This window comes from Phlebotomus papatasi, chromosome 2, assembly GCF_024763615.1.
Source record: "Phlebotomus papatasi isolate M1 chromosome 2, Ppap_2.1, whole genome shotgun sequence".
In the NCBI taxonomy this organism is placed as follows: domain Eukaryota; kingdom Metazoa; phylum Arthropoda; class Insecta; order Diptera; family Psychodidae; genus Phlebotomus; species Phlebotomus papatasi.
The window spans coordinates 107529062-107547403 of NC_077223.1; the positions used below are offsets into that span (position 1 = coordinate 107529062).

The 18342-nt window shown below is 32.4% G+C and overlaps 2 protein-coding genes across 2 annotated transcripts; both read right to left on the minus strand.

Moving 5' to 3' along the window:
* Window positions 1-2638: 2638 nt before the first annotated feature.
* LOC129800701 (uncharacterized) lies at window positions 2639-3537 on the minus strand. The gene is made up of 2 exons (XM_055845296.1): window positions 3279-3537; window positions 2639-3218 (listed from the first exon to the last, which is right to left on the minus strand). The coding sequence occupies exons 1-2, from the start codon at window positions 3448-3450 to the stop codon at window positions 2878-2880; spliced, it is 513 nt and encodes a 170-aa protein (XP_055701271.1). The 5' UTR covers window positions 3451-3537; the 3' UTR covers window positions 2639-2877.
* Window positions 3538-7241: 3704 nt separating this feature from the next.
* LOC129800702 (vesicular glutamate transporter 1-like) lies at window positions 7242-17813 on the minus strand. The gene is made up of 5 exons (XM_055845297.1): window positions 17486-17813; window positions 12515-12818; window positions 11913-12456; window positions 7765-8041; window positions 7242-7700 (listed from the first exon to the last, which is right to left on the minus strand). Exons 1-5 carry the CDS (start codon window positions 17554-17556, stop codon window positions 7376-7378), a joined length of 1521 nt encoding a protein of 506 aa, XP_055701272.1. The 5' UTR covers window positions 17557-17813; the 3' UTR covers window positions 7242-7375.
* Between the last annotated feature and the right edge of the window lie 529 nt (window positions 17814-18342).

The following is an 18342-nucleotide window of genomic DNA, read 5'->3' on the forward strand; positions in this document are numbered from 1 at the left end:
TTTAATAATCAAAAGCCAAAGAGAGAACCTTCTATTTGACTCATTTCTGAAAATTACTATACAGTGGTATTTCGCGAAGATAAATATGAAAAAAATATTTGACTAAGCATTTACAGAATTCATAAACATTGCAGGCGTAAGATCATACCCCAAAAATTTTCAGAGGAAAAAATATTATCTTGCAAAATAAAACATTTAGATTGTTATGGAGAAATGATACTGTATGACACAGATCATAATAGCTCAAAACGAGAGCCAATGAGTGAATGAAAGAGTTCCATTTCTTTTATGATATGGACATTGAAAAGTTTATCAAAAAGGATGATTCATACTAAATAATACGATGCAATCTGAATGTCTTAAATTCAAAGGTTATGTTTAAAACAAATCGTTTTGTAGATTATAGAAAAAACATTTCACTGCTGCATCCTTTTTATTACGACACATTAATCGTATAAAATAAAAAAGAAAAGAATAGGCATTTTATTTAAGACACAATTTATTATAACATAAAATCCGTTAATTTTTGAAAATATCGTTTGAATTTAGAAGACTCTCCTGTTTAACCAGATAAGCGTAAATTAATGCCTGAATTAACTACTGTTTTTCATACCTTACTTTGCACCTTACTATTAAGAAGGTCCCATAGCAAATACACCTTGTAAAATATACATTTTGCGCTCGTAGTGGCGAGCATCGGAACTAAGAAAATAGTATTGCTGTCCGCTTACTAATTATTTTTAGTAAAATTATCTAGCTATTTCTCAGTAATACGAATTATGCGTGTTTGGTGTATTTTTAAGGAGATTATGTTTTTTCTATTCTTAAGTGTTAAATCGTTAACGGTGGTTAAATAAAACATATTACGGTCCTTGTAGCTTCAAACGTTTGTCCAATATTCGCACAGGAGGCGCCAGAGTTAATTACATGCGACCACCGTTAATCTTCATGGAAAAATCGAGTCCTGAACTTAGTCCTATCGTTCAAATCTTACCGGTAAGGCCTTGAATAATGCCTAATGCTAGGTGTTGTTTAAATCCTTTTTAAAAAGCGGCCCTTAACCTGTGTTCTATATTAATATAGGACCTAAGATTGATAAATCAAGAAATATTTCATTTTAGAAGAATATTCTGCAGAGTAACAAGGCCTTCCCTCCGGTAAGCTGTAATTCTAGACAAGTATTATTACTACTTTAATACCACAAAAGGAATTGTGGAGCTAATAAGAAGTAAAAATGTCTCTATTCGTTTTTGTTTTTTTTTTTAATATTTTCGAATTTTTTAAATTATAATTGTGAATGATAAAAATAACAACCTGGACACTTCGAAATTCGGAAACAGAATAATGAAGCCACCACGCGGACGAAACGAGAAGTAAACATGTATCTTCGATGTGTATCAACGAAATCGATTGTCAAATCTCTTTTCGATTTTGGAAAATCAAACTTAGATTGAATGCCTGTATTTCTAAAAATTCATTTCAAATTAGAAATGCTTTCTAATACTGAAATTTCCAGCTAAAATAATTAAATTTAATTTAATTTAATTAAAATTAAATTAAATTAAATTAAAATTAAATTTTGCATAATGGTGTTTAGGGAATTTTGTTATGTCATATATCAAGAATTATAACTATGTATCCTATGAACGATTGGCATATACAACCTGTGAAGGAGTTTTCCACCGTTTTTACTTTTTTTACCGGAGGTTGGTCATCAACGCTAAGACGGCGGTGGCCACATAAACCCAAAACATATAATTACTTGAAAAGGACTCGTGTATAAGCACAATAAATAAAAATAAATTAAATAATTTCTCAAATTTAATTGATTAATGTTTTGTTGAATTTTAAAATAAAATTTTTAAACTATATAGTTTTAATCAGTCCAACAAACTTAATTAAGTGATATCAATTTTCCCTAACTTCTCTTCAATTGTAATCCTATCCTGATTGAAATGATTTATTTGATTTACATAAAAAAGAAAATTTTAAAGTTGATTTGAACTTACTAGATTTTTTTATAAAAAATTAATTTGTTAAATTTGTGACACAATAATTGAGTTTCTCATAAGGTTCGCAAAATTTTTTCAAATAAATAAAATATGTATTAAAAAGAGAAAAAAAATTTTAGGTCACTTTTTTTACTCATAACTTTAACACTTTTTAGGTGTTAAAATATATCAACATTTTTTAATGTTAATTTTACACCCTTTTAAGGGTAAAATTAACATGAAAAATGGTAACTTTAACGCATAATACACCTAAAAAGGGTGAAATTTAAACCGATTTCGGATCAATACTGCAGGGTAAAATTAACATTTCCGGAATGTTATTTTAACTTTTTCGGATTTCTCTCAGTGTACTGAACAGAGCCAATATCTGTGCTCGTTTAGAAGTCAAACGGTACGAAATAGCGACTTTAGGTTTTTATGAATATGTCATAAATTTCCATTGTGAAGACGTTAGGAATCAGTTTCTTTAAATACTAATAAGAAAATCATTTACCTTCAGTTCAATTAAAGGAACAATTTTAGAAGTCAAACAATCAATTTTTCAGTTCAATAATTTATTGACAAAAATTGTATATTGCATTGATCAATATTTTCTTACTGCCCTGTAATATCAGGTTTTATTATTGTAGAAAGTACTAATTCATTGACCCAGAATATTTAATCCTATAAATTCTCCATATTTTCTTGAAATATATTTTATTTATTATTGGGCAAAATAAAATATTTCTACCGAAAATTGAAAAATAATAATTGAGGAAAAAATTAAATGAAATGATTCATGGGAATGGGTTTGGACAACAAAATTCAATAAAACCCCCCAGAATTAAATATGACTTCAAGAAGATGAGAAAATAATACTTTTTTTTTAAATATTCGAGTATCCCAAGGTTGGCTCAAAAATCTTTCGGGAATATGTGAAGTTATTCTGGTCAACTGCTGGCCATTCCTTGAGAGTTGCGTACAGGGAGTACACACAGAGCCAGAGGTAGAGCCTGAAGGTGAAAAAGGCAATCATGGCCATGATGTAGGAAAAGTCCGATGACAGGAAGATCGCAATGAAGTTGAAGAGCAGGAAGATGAATTCATTGAAGAGCCATGGGATAGTGTAAAGGGCTTTCTTGTGCATAGCTCCTACAATCAGCAAGAGATCCGACACAATCAGCAGCGTCACAATGCATATAAGAATCCCGAAGAAGAATTCCACTGCTGCAAAGATAGGCGTATTTAGAAGAAGGTTTAAATAGAATAAAAGACCTCAGTTCTCACCGTAAACTCCCGCAGAAAAGGATTGTTGTTTAACATTGTCAGATGCACTCAGGATCACGCAGCACAAGACAAAGTTCACGATGGACATAACCAGGTTAAGCCAGCCCAGAATAATGCCTCCAGTGGCCAATTCAAAGATGCAGCAGCATTTATTGAAGCGAAAAATCGACATTTTAATGAATTTCCTGAACTACTTTCTTCCACGAGATGAACTTTTCGACTAATTTCCCTGATTTTATTTTATCCATATATGGATTCTTTTGTTAATCTGTAACGGGGACTAACGAGAAAGAGATGAAAGGGTTCAAAAATAACAGAGTGATCAATTTTACGTGATAATCAAGAAAGAAATCGCCTAGTGTTAGACTGAGAATTTTAAATTAAAAAATCGGTTTGATATTTGAAATCAACCAAGCTTACATCAAGTTCTTCAAGTGATATGTATTTCATGTTTGTTAAAAATGCAATGGAGATATTCTGACTTCTTTAGCAACACCACTGTCTGTAGAGTCTCTGGAATCTCTGGCGTCAACATGCATTATGATCTTAACTTTGTTATAAATAAATTAATAGTAGAAAAGAATTTCATAGTACCCTCACAGCTTTAAAACTCTCCGAAGCATTATCGATAAAGATGTTCAATAACTTCTAATTTACTAAGACATATGGACTCTAGAATTGGGAGCATTTTTCTTCAAAAATTGCATTTTTGACAGAATTTTGACATTTCCAATGCAACGCAAACGTTTTTTGCACTATTTTCAAGTGCTTCAAGATAATCGACTTTTCCTTGTGTTGGTTCCTGTCTCGACTGTTTTGTGTTTTTTCGAAGACACCGAGGAAAACAGTCAAGACAAGAACCAACACAAAAAACAGCCAATAATGTAGAAGTATTTGAATACAGTTAAGTATAGAAAAAAAGAACATGTTCATTTCTTTCATTGCAATGGCACCATAAAAAAATTCACGAATCAAATTTCAGCTGTGAGAATCCGAAATATTTGAAATTATAACACTTTCTCAAAGAGAATTTACAAAAATGCTTAAAAATCATTTTCTCATTTTGCTTGACAAATAAGGGTAAATAATAAAATATTATTTATCTTATTTGTAAGAGTTGGTCGAAATTCTGTAGTTTGGCGACAATCTCTTTTATATTTGTATTATTTTGTGATTTAAATACAAAATTTCACTCATTTTATAAATCTTTGTAAAGTTTCACGAGTTTTTCTCTAAAAAACATTATACTGCTGTGATACAAGATATGTAGGGTAAGTTTGCCAAATTTCGGCATAATTGCATATAAGCACCAAAGTCTTAAGTTTGAAATGCAATATTATTAATTCATATTGATATTTTTTGTTATTTCCTTTTTGGGACTAGTTTATCATCTTTGTTTTCTTTAAATCACTTCCTTAAATATTGAAAAATTAATAAAAATATGGACATTACTTTGGGTAGTATTCCGGCCACTTTCAGCGAAATACTGGACACCTATTTTCTGACCACCTTTTGTGACGCAACGGATAGAAAATTTCAAAACGTCAAACGGAACGAGTTTAATATTTAGTTTAATACGTTTATATGACCCACGAGCCCTGAGATTTTCCATGTAATTTGTCCAGAAGCCCTGAAGAGTGGCATCTCAAATTTACGCGCAGATTCCCGTAGCAATTTGCCCTTCCTGAACTCTTCCAAAGCCTTTTCCACATCATATTTTTCGTAGAAGCGATGGTTTTTTTTTTCTTTGGACATTGTAGAACTCAGAAATCGAAAAAAAAACATAAAATGAATAAGAAATTTAGGAAAGCAAAAGATGTTGCCGGAATGGGCAACATTACCTCACCGGGGAGACGCTCACAAAGTATATACTTTTTTACGCGAAATACTGGATCCAGCTGGGAAATTTTACTCGAAATTTAAAGAATGATTCACTATTAACATAAACAGAAACAATATTTAATGAAAACTAATAAGTTTTCATGAAAAACACCGAAGAAAATCCTCTGCACTTCACCACAAATCACAAGACTGCTAGAAACAGAAAAGATCTGTCACATATTTTTGTAAGACTCTTTCCACACTGCTTTTTTTCAATACAATATTAATGAATTATACCTAAAATTTAACGGTCTTTGTGTTAATACATCCTAAAATGAATAAATATTTACAAGCAAAATGAATTCATTGACTATTCGAAGATTACATACATAATTTGAATTAATTTATTTCCATGGCCGAAATTACACTCAGAGTGGCCGAAATTAGAAGCTGGTCGAAATTTGGCACACTTACCCTAAACAGTTTTTTTTATATTATTCTGAAGTATATTTATTCACATAAAGTGTAAAGGATCAATGGCTAATACACGTTGGTTAGTCAACAATTGAAAGAAAATATTTTTTCAAATTTTTGATATAATGAACATCCTTTTGACAAGAGCTTTATTTTGAATTATTAAGAAATTCAACTTTCGAGAAATATTAAAAAAAGGTCACAAGGAAGTCTACTCAAATAGGAAAGGTCTGTAATTTAGCATAAGTTCCTCAAAAGGATATTCTTTATAAAATAAACTTTGCAAAATTAGGCAAGTCTATCCTCTGATAAATTTCTAACAATATCGACTAAACCGCACAACAAATCTTTTTTTTTTATCATTAAATCATGTTAATTTAAATAAAGTTACTTAATTTCTATCAGCGCTGAAATGGTGAAAAAAAGAGCTAAACTTCGAATATTCTTGTTTATTCTATTACTTAATAACCTTAAAAACATTACTTTAAAGCCCTATTTTGTGATTAATCGTTACTTTCAAAAAAACTATCGTGTTACAGTAGAGCCTCGCCATAGGCCATATTTGGTTTCAGATTTGACACTTGGGTCGCACTATAGTCCATGTCATTTTTTAAAATTATCAACGACCTTTAGTATTGAAGTAGTAGTTTGCCAAAAATATTAAAATAATTATGAGAACATTGCATGACGCGTACTAAAAAACATAACCTAACTTAAAATCAGTGTTTTGAAATCAACGGTCGATAAATTGTGGACTATAGAGCGATGGCCTATAGCGGGGTTCTACTGTAATTTCGAAATTTATTTATCAACAATTTCGTAGATGTTAATTTTTGAGTTTTATGGTTTGATTCTGTGATGCAAGATTAGGGGATAGATGATCGCGCCGATCTGTGAATTTTCAAAATCAAATCATTGCCGATTTGTCAATTTGCTGTTCATGGTTAATCACGAGAGGTGCTTATTCTTTCTTCTGAAAATCATTAAAACTTTCGAAAAACCACTTCGCAACCAATTTAAAAAAAAATAAAAAATATTTTTCATAAATATTTTTGAAAAACATCTTTAAATTTTGAGTTAACTTCTTTATTTCGAATCTTAACACGTGTATTTCGGTATTAAGCTATATTTATTCAATTTAATCTGACTTAATAAGAAAGTCAATATATTTTTTTCTTAATTTTATAATAATATTAGAAATCGAATTGCTATATTGAAAAGTTTGATCATTCATTTCAAATGAAAACTTTACAATTACTTTTAATAGTATTACAATGCAATTCTTTTCCTAAAAATCTTCAACCTGAAGACACGCTTTGTCATTGTTTACTATCTAACTAATTTTCTAATTATCTTTTGCAATAAATAGGCCACTAACTAATTTTCCAGTTTCTCTCTTCATTATCATTACCCCAGACTGTCTGTTAAGATTTAATTAACATTTTTTCACGATCTTGTTTGACTTTTCAACCAACCTTCCTGCTTTTATCAAAAGCTGAACAATTGGAAGGCGACATGATCGTCACAACAAATTCAATGCCAAAGAAAATTGTTTAAAAATCACACATAAAAACGTACCATTTGAGTTTTTCGTTGAAAAATATTTAAAAAAAAAAAAAAAAAGAAATTAAGTGGAATTTCTGGGAATAGCGGACAGACAAAAAACACGTTTAGGAATTATTTGTTTTAGATTTTTGTCAGAGTTTTTCTTTAATGCTTTATTTTAATTACAAGTTTCTTACATTCAATAAATTATTGCCAAGCTTAATATCACTAAAAATTGGGAGAAATAAGTGATAAAATCACTCATCCATCTCCATGGCTTCATTCTTAATTCCGTTCATCGTTGGATTCTTCGTGGTGGGATTCTCAAGATTCTCCAGAGGTTTTTCGTGGGCATTAGCCCATGGCTGGAGTTCTCCGGATGAAAAGAACCAATAGATAACACATCCAAAGCAGTAAATTCCTGATGTGATGTAGAAAACAATCTGCCATTGCTCCTTGGTCCTTTCGCTCGTGATGTAGCCAGTCAAGAGGGGACTAACGATACCAGGAATCGTTCCAATCATATTGGAAAATCCCAGGATAACGGAAGCATGATTGGGAGCCAAGTCCAGGGGGTTAACTCTGAAAATTGCAAAAGTTTCGTTTAAGAATAAATTTTGCCGAAAGGAAATTCGTAAGGACTCACATAAATCCTGACCAGGCGAAAGCTCCCAAGCCTACAGCTACTGTAATACTGGCCACAGTTCCGGTGGGATCCAGCAGATAAGCTGCCAACATCATGAAGACGGTTTGCCCAAGAAAAGCTCCACAATTGAAGTATTTCCGGACTTGGGATGTAGTGAGGTATCCCTTGACCTGACTCCAATCAGCAAGATAGCCAGAGATACCCAGGAGACTGCCCATCACAAGATAGGGAATAGCTGAGACGAAGCCAGTCTTTCCCACTTCAAAGTGCAGAGTGTCTGTATTTGCAAAATAAATATTTTAGCAGGTGATCTTAATCAGAATCCGCCAAAGAAATGGGCCAGAAATAGGCACAAAAGGCAATTAATATAGACAAATTTTCAAAGTATTCTCTCAATATTTATTTAATCTGCATGTTAATTAAAATTAGTGACTAAGTAAAGAATACTTCGCTAAACGCTCGAATTAGTTGGAAATTGATTACGAATTATTTGAATGAATTGACATCTTTAATGCCTTAGTAGATGGAACAAAGCCCACATTTAATTTAAACTGATTCATAAATTACATCAAAACGTACAAAACTAGTTAAAAAACATTTTAAATGAGCATAAAGAATTAGAGGTTCGAAATTGCTTTGATTTCACTGGAATTCACACTCTTCTACACTTTTAGATCTTTGACCTTGAAAAATTGTTAGAAAAAATGATTTAAGGTCAGTTTACTAGTTTTTATGATCAATTCTGACTTTGATAAACTGAGAAAAAATAGAACTCAGCCTAAGAAGCTTATAAGTACTCTCTAGTTATTTTTTAAAATTTTGACCTTGAAAAGCCTTTTAGAAGAAATAATACAAGGTCATTAGTATTTATAACTCTATCACTTACACAGTAAAAATTTACAAGGATAATCGTTGGTTTGCTTTTTTACCACGATTATTCTTGTAAAGTTACAAAAATTATGTATTTCAGCAAAATGTGTAATATAAAAATGTGTAACTTAAATTTGGTGTAATTGCAAACCGTGTAATAAATTGCGAATGATTACACAATTGTGTACATTTTCTTACATATTTCGTGTAAAATTACACAGTTTTCAAATAAAATGTGTACAAATTACACAAATGTGAATCAGTACACACGATTACATGTTTAATGTAAAATTTATAATGAAAATCATAGTAAAGCAACCAATAATTTTTTACTGTGCATTTATAATGGAATTATTAAGATTATAAAACCAAGCAAACTAACCAAAAACAGCTCTAAGTTATAGTATCGGCCAAAAGTTTCTTGACAAAGGTACAGTGGTGGTCCAAATAATAGGACCACTTTGTAAAGCTTATTTTTGTTTTAATTTTTGTATCTTTTCCCAACTTGTTGCCATAACTTCAATGTAGAAATCTTCAAATTATTAACATCGTAGAATAAAAGTTTTTTTGTCCGCTAGAGGTCTCTATATTGCGCAGAATTCATAAATACTGAAATTCAATTCGGACAATAAAATAGGAAAATTGTCATTTACAGTTTCTAAATATAGATTTAGTTCCACTTTTCGATTTATAGGTCACATTCATTTATTTAAATGAAAGTGATCCTATTACGTTGTCAATGCAAAATTTCACTATTGACATATTCTGTGAAAAATAGAGACCTCTTGCACCCAAAACAATATGTATTCGACGTAAGGTAATTATTTGAATACTTCTACGTCAAAATTATTTGAACAAATTGGAATAAAATAAAATAAAATACAAAAAAAATGGTTTTTGCAGGGGTGGTCCTTTTATTTTGGCCACCACTGTATGCTCGAGAAATCAAGTGAAAAAATGATTGGCAAACATAACTTCAATTTTTCTCTAATAAATAAATATATTTTTAAGAAGGAAAGACTTCTGATCTTCTGAGATTTCCTTCTGTATTTTGCCAAGTATACCCAAAATACTCAAGTTCGTCACAAGATTTCTGTTGATATCTCCAGGAAATCATAGGTCTTCTGGGATTTTGTTGTGTGTTTTATCAAATACTCAAGTTGGTCAGAAGATTTCTCCTGCTTTTTCCAGGAAATCACAGATCTTTTTAGATTTTCTTCTGTATTTTGTTAAGAACACCCAAAATACCCTAGTTGGTCAGTAGATTTCTCCAAATTCCTCCAGAAGAAATCTTCTGATCAACATGAATATTCCTTGACAAAATGCAGGACAAAATCTCAAAAGATATGATTTCCTGGAGGGACTAGGAGAAATCTTTTGACCAACTTGGGTATTTTGGGTGTTCTTGACGGAATATAGAAGAAAATCCCAGAAGATCTGAGATTTCCTGGAAGAAGCTGGAGAAATCTTTTGATCAACTTGAGTATTTTGGGGAAAGATTCCCCAGAAAAGTTATGCAAGCCATTGTGAGGAGACCTCGGCCTCGAGGCAGACCTAGGACAAGGTGGCTGAATCAAATTCAGAATCTTGCCTTGGAACGCCTCGGGATCGAACCCGAACATCTTCCTGAAGTGGCGGAGGATCGACAAGCGTGGGCTGCTAAGTTGGATGTCATGGGCCCGCGACCCCAATAGGGATAAGCGGTTGAAAATGAATGAATGAATGAGTATTTTGGGTGTTTTTGGCAAAATACAGAAGGAAATCCAAAAAGATCTGTGATTTTCTGGGGGAACCAGGAGAAATTTTCTGACCAACTTGGGTATTTTGGGTGTTCTTGGCAAAATACAGAAGAAAATCCCAGAAGATCTGTGATTTCCCGGAAGAAGCTGGAGAAATTTTCTGATCAACTTGAGTATTTTGGGTGTTCTTGGCAAAATACAGAAGGAAATCCAAAAAGATCTGTAATTTTCTGGGGGAACCAGGAGAAATCTTTTGACCAACTTGAATATTTTGGGTGTTCTTGGCAGAATATAGAAGAAAATCCCAGAAGATCTGTGATTTCTTGAGGAAACCAGGAGAAATCTTCTGACCAACATGAGTATTCCGGGCGTACTTGATAAAAGATACAACAAAATCCCAGAACATCTGAGATTTTCTGGAGATGGATAAGCGGTTGAAAATGATAATGATGATGACACTGAACTTGGTCGCTTATTCGATATAAGAATCGAATCCAGAACATCTGCATCACAGAGCCAATGTTCTGTTCATTTAGTAAGTTCGTTATAGTTAGTTAGTTAGTTCAACCAGTTTCATTAAAAAACAACTGATTGTTGTATTCAAATGATTGAAAAATAATTCAAAATATCATGATAATACTTTGATTAAATGCCGTAATGCAAACGAATAAAAAAACTGCACAGAAAAAAATATTTTGTAAAAATGTTCGTAAATGTTTGTGAATTCCTATGGGGGAGTTACAAAATGCTCGTAAATCGTATACCCCACAAACAAGCTCGTAAAAGTTTGTACTTTTTTCACAAACATTGTTCGTAAGATGATCATTTGACGAACATTTTTTGTACTTTTACAAACATTTGTTCGTAAAATTTTGTCATTTGTTTGTAAATGTTCGTAAAATGTTCGACAGGAAAACAAACATTTACGAACAAATGACAAAATTTTACGAACATTTTTTGTGTGTGTTTACGAACAAATGTTTGTAAAAGTACGAAAAATGCTCGTCAAGTGATCATGTTACGAACAATGTTTGTGGGTTATACGATTTACGAGCATTTTGTAACTCCCCCATAGGAATTCACAAATATTTACGAATATTTTTACAAAATATTTTTTTTCAGTATACATTAAAATTCTTTTCTAATTGTAAGATTAATAACTTATTACGAGATATGACTTTGACTTCCTCAAGAGCAAGTGGTAAAAATATGGCAATATCAAAAATAAATAAATATAATGTGTTGCTCTCCTCATAGAGTTCGAGCAACAAAAGACTGCAAATATTTGAGCCATAAACAAAAAACCACAAACTAGTTGTAGTGCAAGATTATTGCTGTAACGAATTAGTTTTTTTTTTTTTAAATAAAATTGTTTTGCTAATTCTGATGTACAATACTTATTGTTGGCACCTCAATTCATGGGTAAAAAAAAAATTATGAAGATTTATTGTGTTCTTCCCAGCATTGACGTGATTTGAATAACTTTCGGCTTTAACCTTCAAGAGAGTCAGAGAAAAAAGGCCAAATAGAACGACATACCTTTCAAGAATGTCGGAAGCTGCGTGAGAAGTGTGTAGAATCCCCAGTTCTCAGCAAAATTCGACGCTACAATTGCCCAGACAGCTGTAGAGGTGAAGATGGCCTTCCAGGGATGCTTGATGTTTTTCTTCTCATTGGGATCACCAATACTGTTTTCAATGTACTGACGCTCCTGAACACTTATGAAGGGATCACACTCAGGTCCAGCACGGACAATCAGGAACCAGGCTACTAGCCAGATACATCCTATGGCACCAAATACGTAAAAGACACTCTCCCATCCAAATCTCACAGCCAGAACACCAGACAGGGGCATAGCAATAACCGTTCCTGCATAATTTCCAGCATAGGCTATTGTAGCCATCCGGGATCTCTCGTAGACTGGAGCCCATCGAGCCCAGACAGCATGGATGCAGGGAAAGGTGACTCCCTCGAAGACACCCTCAACAATCCTGACCGCCAGGAGCATGTAAACACTGTGATTAGCAGCAATTGGAGTCAGAAGAGTGAGGATTGCAGTTATGCCAATTCCGGCTCCAAATACCTGGGTAGAAGATCTCCTTAATCCAAAGACCCAACAACAATTAAGAACAGACACTCACATAATGCCCACCAATCTTGGAAGCCAGAACTCCTCCGATAAACTGAGTCCAGATGTATCCGTAGAAGAAGGAACTTAGCACCAGTCCCTGTTGCGTGGTATCCCAATCAAAGAGTTGCTCCTGGACTACTGTTCCATTTTCCAGAGTCACATTGATCTTCTGGGTCATGGCCACAATAGCCACACTGAGATTCACTCTCAGAGCATAGACATTGAAGAAACCGAAAAAGGCCATCATGACCACGATATAACGCCTCTTCTGCCAAAACTTCCATGTCAGGCCATCCTCAACCAGCTTATCATTGCTGTAAAGTGAATTATGAGAAAAACTGCAATGACTGTTTAGGTCAAGGTCACATTCAGATATGTTGCCCTCATGAGCATCCTTGCAGTTTCTGCATTCCGTTACCGCAACGATGAATCAACTTAATCTCAATGAAGGCAGATTGTCTGTGAAATTCCCATTAATAAAATAGCTAGATTTGGATCTGGACGAATCTTACACGAGTATTTGATATCGTAAATCTTAAATTGGGAGTCGTAAAATTTGTGCTGAGCGTGTCAATTTTATCGCAAAGAAGTCTCCACTGGAGTCCAGATTATCTCTTTTATAGATTTACTACATATTGTTGATAGCCGACTTTAAAAAAAAATGCTAGTGATAAAGTTGTTTGAGCTCATTGTGATTGAGATTCTTTCACGTTAATCTTGGTTTGTGAGGAAACTGGAAACATAAGATCTTTTTTTCTAAGTACTTTTTACACTCTATCATTCAAGTAAAAAATGGTTTTCAATACGATTTACTGAAAACCCAGCTCAGTTGAACAGGATTTTCCTGGCACATATGAGTTTATTCATAAAGAAATTTGGTAACCAAAAAAACGAAATACAAAACATAAACTAGTTTTCGATTAAGCGTAGAAACCCAGTTTAAGACCTAGATATGAAAACGATTTTTCAAAATTACTTATTTAAGTTTGATACAATACCAGACAATATAGGGGCGTAGATTTGACTTCCAGGAGCTTCTTCAAACACTACAATGTTCATGCTAAGGAACCAAATAAATAGAGTCAGTCTCATGCTTGACAATATTTTGCATATAAATTTAGCAGTATAGATTTATCCAAAATTATCATACCGTAAATGCGGGTAACTTGCCACCCTACCTAACTGCCCTACTGTTCATAAACTTTTCTTGAATTTTAATGTTTAAGAACGGTCCTCACTGATCGTATATGGTAGATCGGATCGATAAAGACCATCCTTAAGTGGTAGAATTAAAGTAAAGCTTACGAACAGAAGGAGGACAAAGCAACCCGTATCCACGGTACACTTCTAAGAATATTTCAAATAAGATAAGCTGGAGACCCGAAAGAATGCGAAAGAATCAGTCCGGTCTAGAAAGTCAGAGAATGAGGACGTAGGGACTTGGTTTTCTCGTGGGAATATGGCTGGGTACTAGAAAACTGTTGTGGCTAGTTACCTTAAAAGGGACCATTCCCAACCTAAAAATCCGACCAAGTGTTTACAAATTGAGGGCTCAAATTCAGCAATTAGAGATCCTTTGAATAAATTTCCTTCACTGATAGAAATCCGAAAGAGTCAAAATAACATTACGGAAATGTTAAATTTACCCTGCAGTACCCTGCAGTAAATTTACCGAAAGCGGTGTAAATATTACCCTTTTTAGGTGTATTATGGGTTAAAGTTACCCTTCTTTCATGTTGATTTTACCCTTAAAATGTGTAAAATTAACATTAAAAATGTTGATATGTTTTTACACCCAAAAAGTATTAAAGTTATGACGAAAAAAAGTTAATCGTAGCCTTTTTTTCTCAGTGTTTACCTAATCCTTCATTGCCAAATTTTACAGCTTAATTCGCCTAAATATTCTTGAAGATTATCCTGAGTCTCTTTGGGACCTTACACTTCTACGATTTACCATGCTTCAATATGTAGTGGATTGACATCCACTACTTCTCCCTCAAAATACCCCTATCTATGTAGGGGCATAGGGGTATACCTTTGCCTAAAAGTTATAACGTTTTCAACAGAAATTGACTCCAGTAAACACTTCTGATATCAACTCAAATAACCAATTTTAATTTTTTAACCTTTGCGAAGAGTCGGAAGAAGCTAGTCTTAAGATAATTTATTTAATTAACAAAAGGTTTACGGATTTGATATCGATAAGCGAACCAATTTTGGCAATTATTCTTCTTCGGAATCAAAGATGTCCTCTCAAAGGACGCCAGGAAAAGGCTAAACAAGAAGTATTTAAAATGAACTATTCAAGATAAAATGAAAAATTGCCAATAGACCAAAATGTAAAGACCAAAAGTTGATAACTTAAGACTAATGAAATGCTAAAATCGTAATGACAAAGACCAAAATTTAAGGACCAGAAGAAGACAAAGACGAGAATCTACAGATACAATATGTAAAACAAAAAGTTGAATGGGAATTATTTAAAACAAAATACTTGAGGTAAAATGAAAAAAAAAACAAAATAAAAAAACGAAAAGTTGAAAATGAAATATAAAGATAAATTACTATAAAGACGAATTTATAGAAACCCAAACATTGAAGACGGAAGATTGAAGAGTAATTATTGGAAACGGAATGTTCCTAGACGACAAAAAAGTAAATATCAAAAGTTGAAAACATAAGGCTAAAGATAAAATACTAAAAACGTAATGAATAAGACTAAAACAACAAAGACGAGAACAGAAACAAAATGAAAACAAAAGATAGAATATTTAAAACGCAAAGTTGAGAACGAAATATTAAAAAAAAATCAAGAAATTGAATAAGGAGGTATTTAAAACGAAATATTAAAGTAAAATGAAAAATACCAAAATGTAAAGACGATAGGTTCAAGACGAAAGGATTAAGATAAAATATTCAAGACGTAAAGACGAAGATCAAAATTTGAAAACCAAACGTAAAGGCTACGAACGAACTATTTAAGCCGAAATATTGAAGACGTAAAGTTCAGAAGACACTATTAACCCTTTAAGGACGAGAGGGTCAAAAATTGGTGGCCAGAAAAATAAAACTTTTCTGACTTTTTATAGCAAAATATAACTTCAGAAGGAAGTAGGAAAATTTTCATTTTTGGGTCATCGGTGACCCAATCGTCCTTAAAGGGTTAAAGGCAAAAACTGCTTAGACCAAATTGTAAAATCTGAAATGTGGAATTCAGACTTAAGGTGTTTAAGCCATTTGGCTTAACTTATCTAATTTATTATCAAGTAAGATCTTTGGAAAGAAATGAGTTAGTACTGTTCAAAACTAGGCCAAAAATATGATCCCTTATACGAGTTTCAGACCTAAGGCTTAAACATATGGCTTAACTGTTATAATTTCTTATCAGTCAAGATATTCTAGAAAAAATTAACTTAGGATTGAATTACCATGATCTATTAGACTCTTAAAGATAAAAAAAATGGTTCTATTTAGGATTTTGAAAGCTTGAGGAAATGGGCTAAACCTCTAGTTTAAAACAATTTTAGATTTTGAAAAATTACTAAAATTTGTTGTTAATTAGAACTTCAAGACGGAATTTTGAAAAATAAATACTGAAATCAAATGACAAAAAGACGAAGTTTATTTTAAGTTTATTATACTGAGAAAAAAAAGAGGGTGCGATTAACTTTTCTTCCTCATAACTTTAACACTTTTTAGGTGTAAAAATATATCAACATTTTTTAATGTTAATTTTTACCTTTTTAAGGGTAAAATTAACATTAAAAAGGGTAATTTTAACCCCCAATACACCTAAAAAGGGTAATATTTACATTGATTTTGGATCAATACCGCAGGGTAAAATTAACATTTTCGGAATGTTATTTTAACTTTTTCGGATTTCTCTCAGTGACACTTGAACACTGAGTGAGAGAAATCCGAAAAAGTTAAAATAACATTCCGGAAATGTTAATTTTACCCTGCAGTATCGATACGAAATCGGTGTAAATATTACCCTTTTTAGGTGTATTGAGGGTTAAAGTTACCCTTTTTAATGTTGATTATACCCTCAAAAAGGTGTAAAATTAACATTAAAAAATGTTGATATATTTTTACACCGAAAAAGTGTTAAAGTTATGAGCCAAAAAAAGTTAATCGCACCCTCTTTTTTTTCTCAGTGTAATAAACTATCAGGTATAAGGCCAATAAGGGATGATTGACCAACCCATAGCATTACAATATCAGTGATTTTGAAAAATTCACATTTAAATCAGATGTTGCTAAAGTGGCACGTGCAATAATTTAAAATTTTGCCGTGTTTTAAGATGCAAATGACTGAGGAGACTTTTATTGAAAATACTAATTATTTAATAAATTATTCCTTTTCAATGACTTTTTGGGAAATCCCAATGACCTCAATATGTCGAACATTTAGAATGCCTTGAGGTCATAATTTTTCATGTAAACCTTGGAAGATATTCTGGCTTTTTTCCTACAAAATTGCCCTAATTTGCAATTAGCAAGAAGACATTCTGAAGGGTGTCAAAGAGGTGTTAAGTGGCTGGTTTATCACTTCCTAGTTCGTTATAAAAATGATTTTAGAATTAAATTGGAAAAATGGCACAAGAATAGCAACATTTAGACTCAAGAATACGCACTCGAAGGTCAAGATGTTACAATTATAGTTAGAGTTTCAATGAGATCTTTTGTTGTGTAAAATTTGTCGTTGAAAATATGTTTTTAATTTTCTAACAAGCATAAGATGAATTCCATGATCATCTAGCATATCTGGTATTTTTTTTTCTTTTTTTTTTGATAAGGTAAATTTTAAATATTTGCTACCGATGAAATATATTATGCCGTCATATGGAAATGGCATGAGACGAGACGACCGTGAGTAGCACAACTTAATAGCTAAATCACATGCAATTTTCACACAAAAAAATAATCCATTCATCTATCGCAAAATAAAAAAAACCGCAGGTAAGTAATTGATGATCACCTGCTGTCCACTTCATTCGGTGGGCTTTTGATCTGCTTCTGTTGACTTGTAACATCGTAAGTTTGTGTCATCGTAGCACAAAATATCTTGTCCAATTTTCACCTGATTGATCACACTAAAACAACTTTTTCTTATTTCTCTTTTCACTGATATTGCATCATATCAACTTCTTAGTGGAGAAGCCATTTGGACAAGTCTTGCAAAATGCTTGTTCCAAGGAAAGGCAAAATATTTTGGAATGTCTAAATCACTTTTTGGCACACACTTCACGATCACTTAAGCTCCGGCACAGGTGGAGAGTTCAAATGGGACTGGAGAGTCTGCTGGAATGAGGAGACCTCTTATAAAAAAGCTCAGTGGCACGCGATCGCGAAAGTATGGGGAATGTGTGGGGATTGCCAATACAGATTAATAAAAGGGTGACAAGTTTCGCGAAATTTATGAGAAATTATCGTGGGAGTTTATTGAAACATTCACAGAAGAAGTTATATTAACGAATTTATTCAATTTTTTTATTTGAATTATTTAAAATATTCTTATTCGAAAACATTTTCAATGAATAGATAATATAAAATGTTTTAGAAGAAAAGAATGCTTTTTGTATTGCTTTATTAACCATTTAATGTATTTTTGATCCTTAAAAACCCGATTAAACGACAGTATTTCATACAAATCCCTTTTGTTTGGAGAGTCTCTTCTAGTGATTCATTTCCAAGATAAAATCTTTTGTTGTTTGTTATAATCCCCCTAAATGTGTCTTGGCTAAAATAAAAGGAATATCACATATTTATTGAATTATTGTCCGAACTTATAGAGATCTTTATTATTATTATTATTATATCTATAAGTTCGGACAA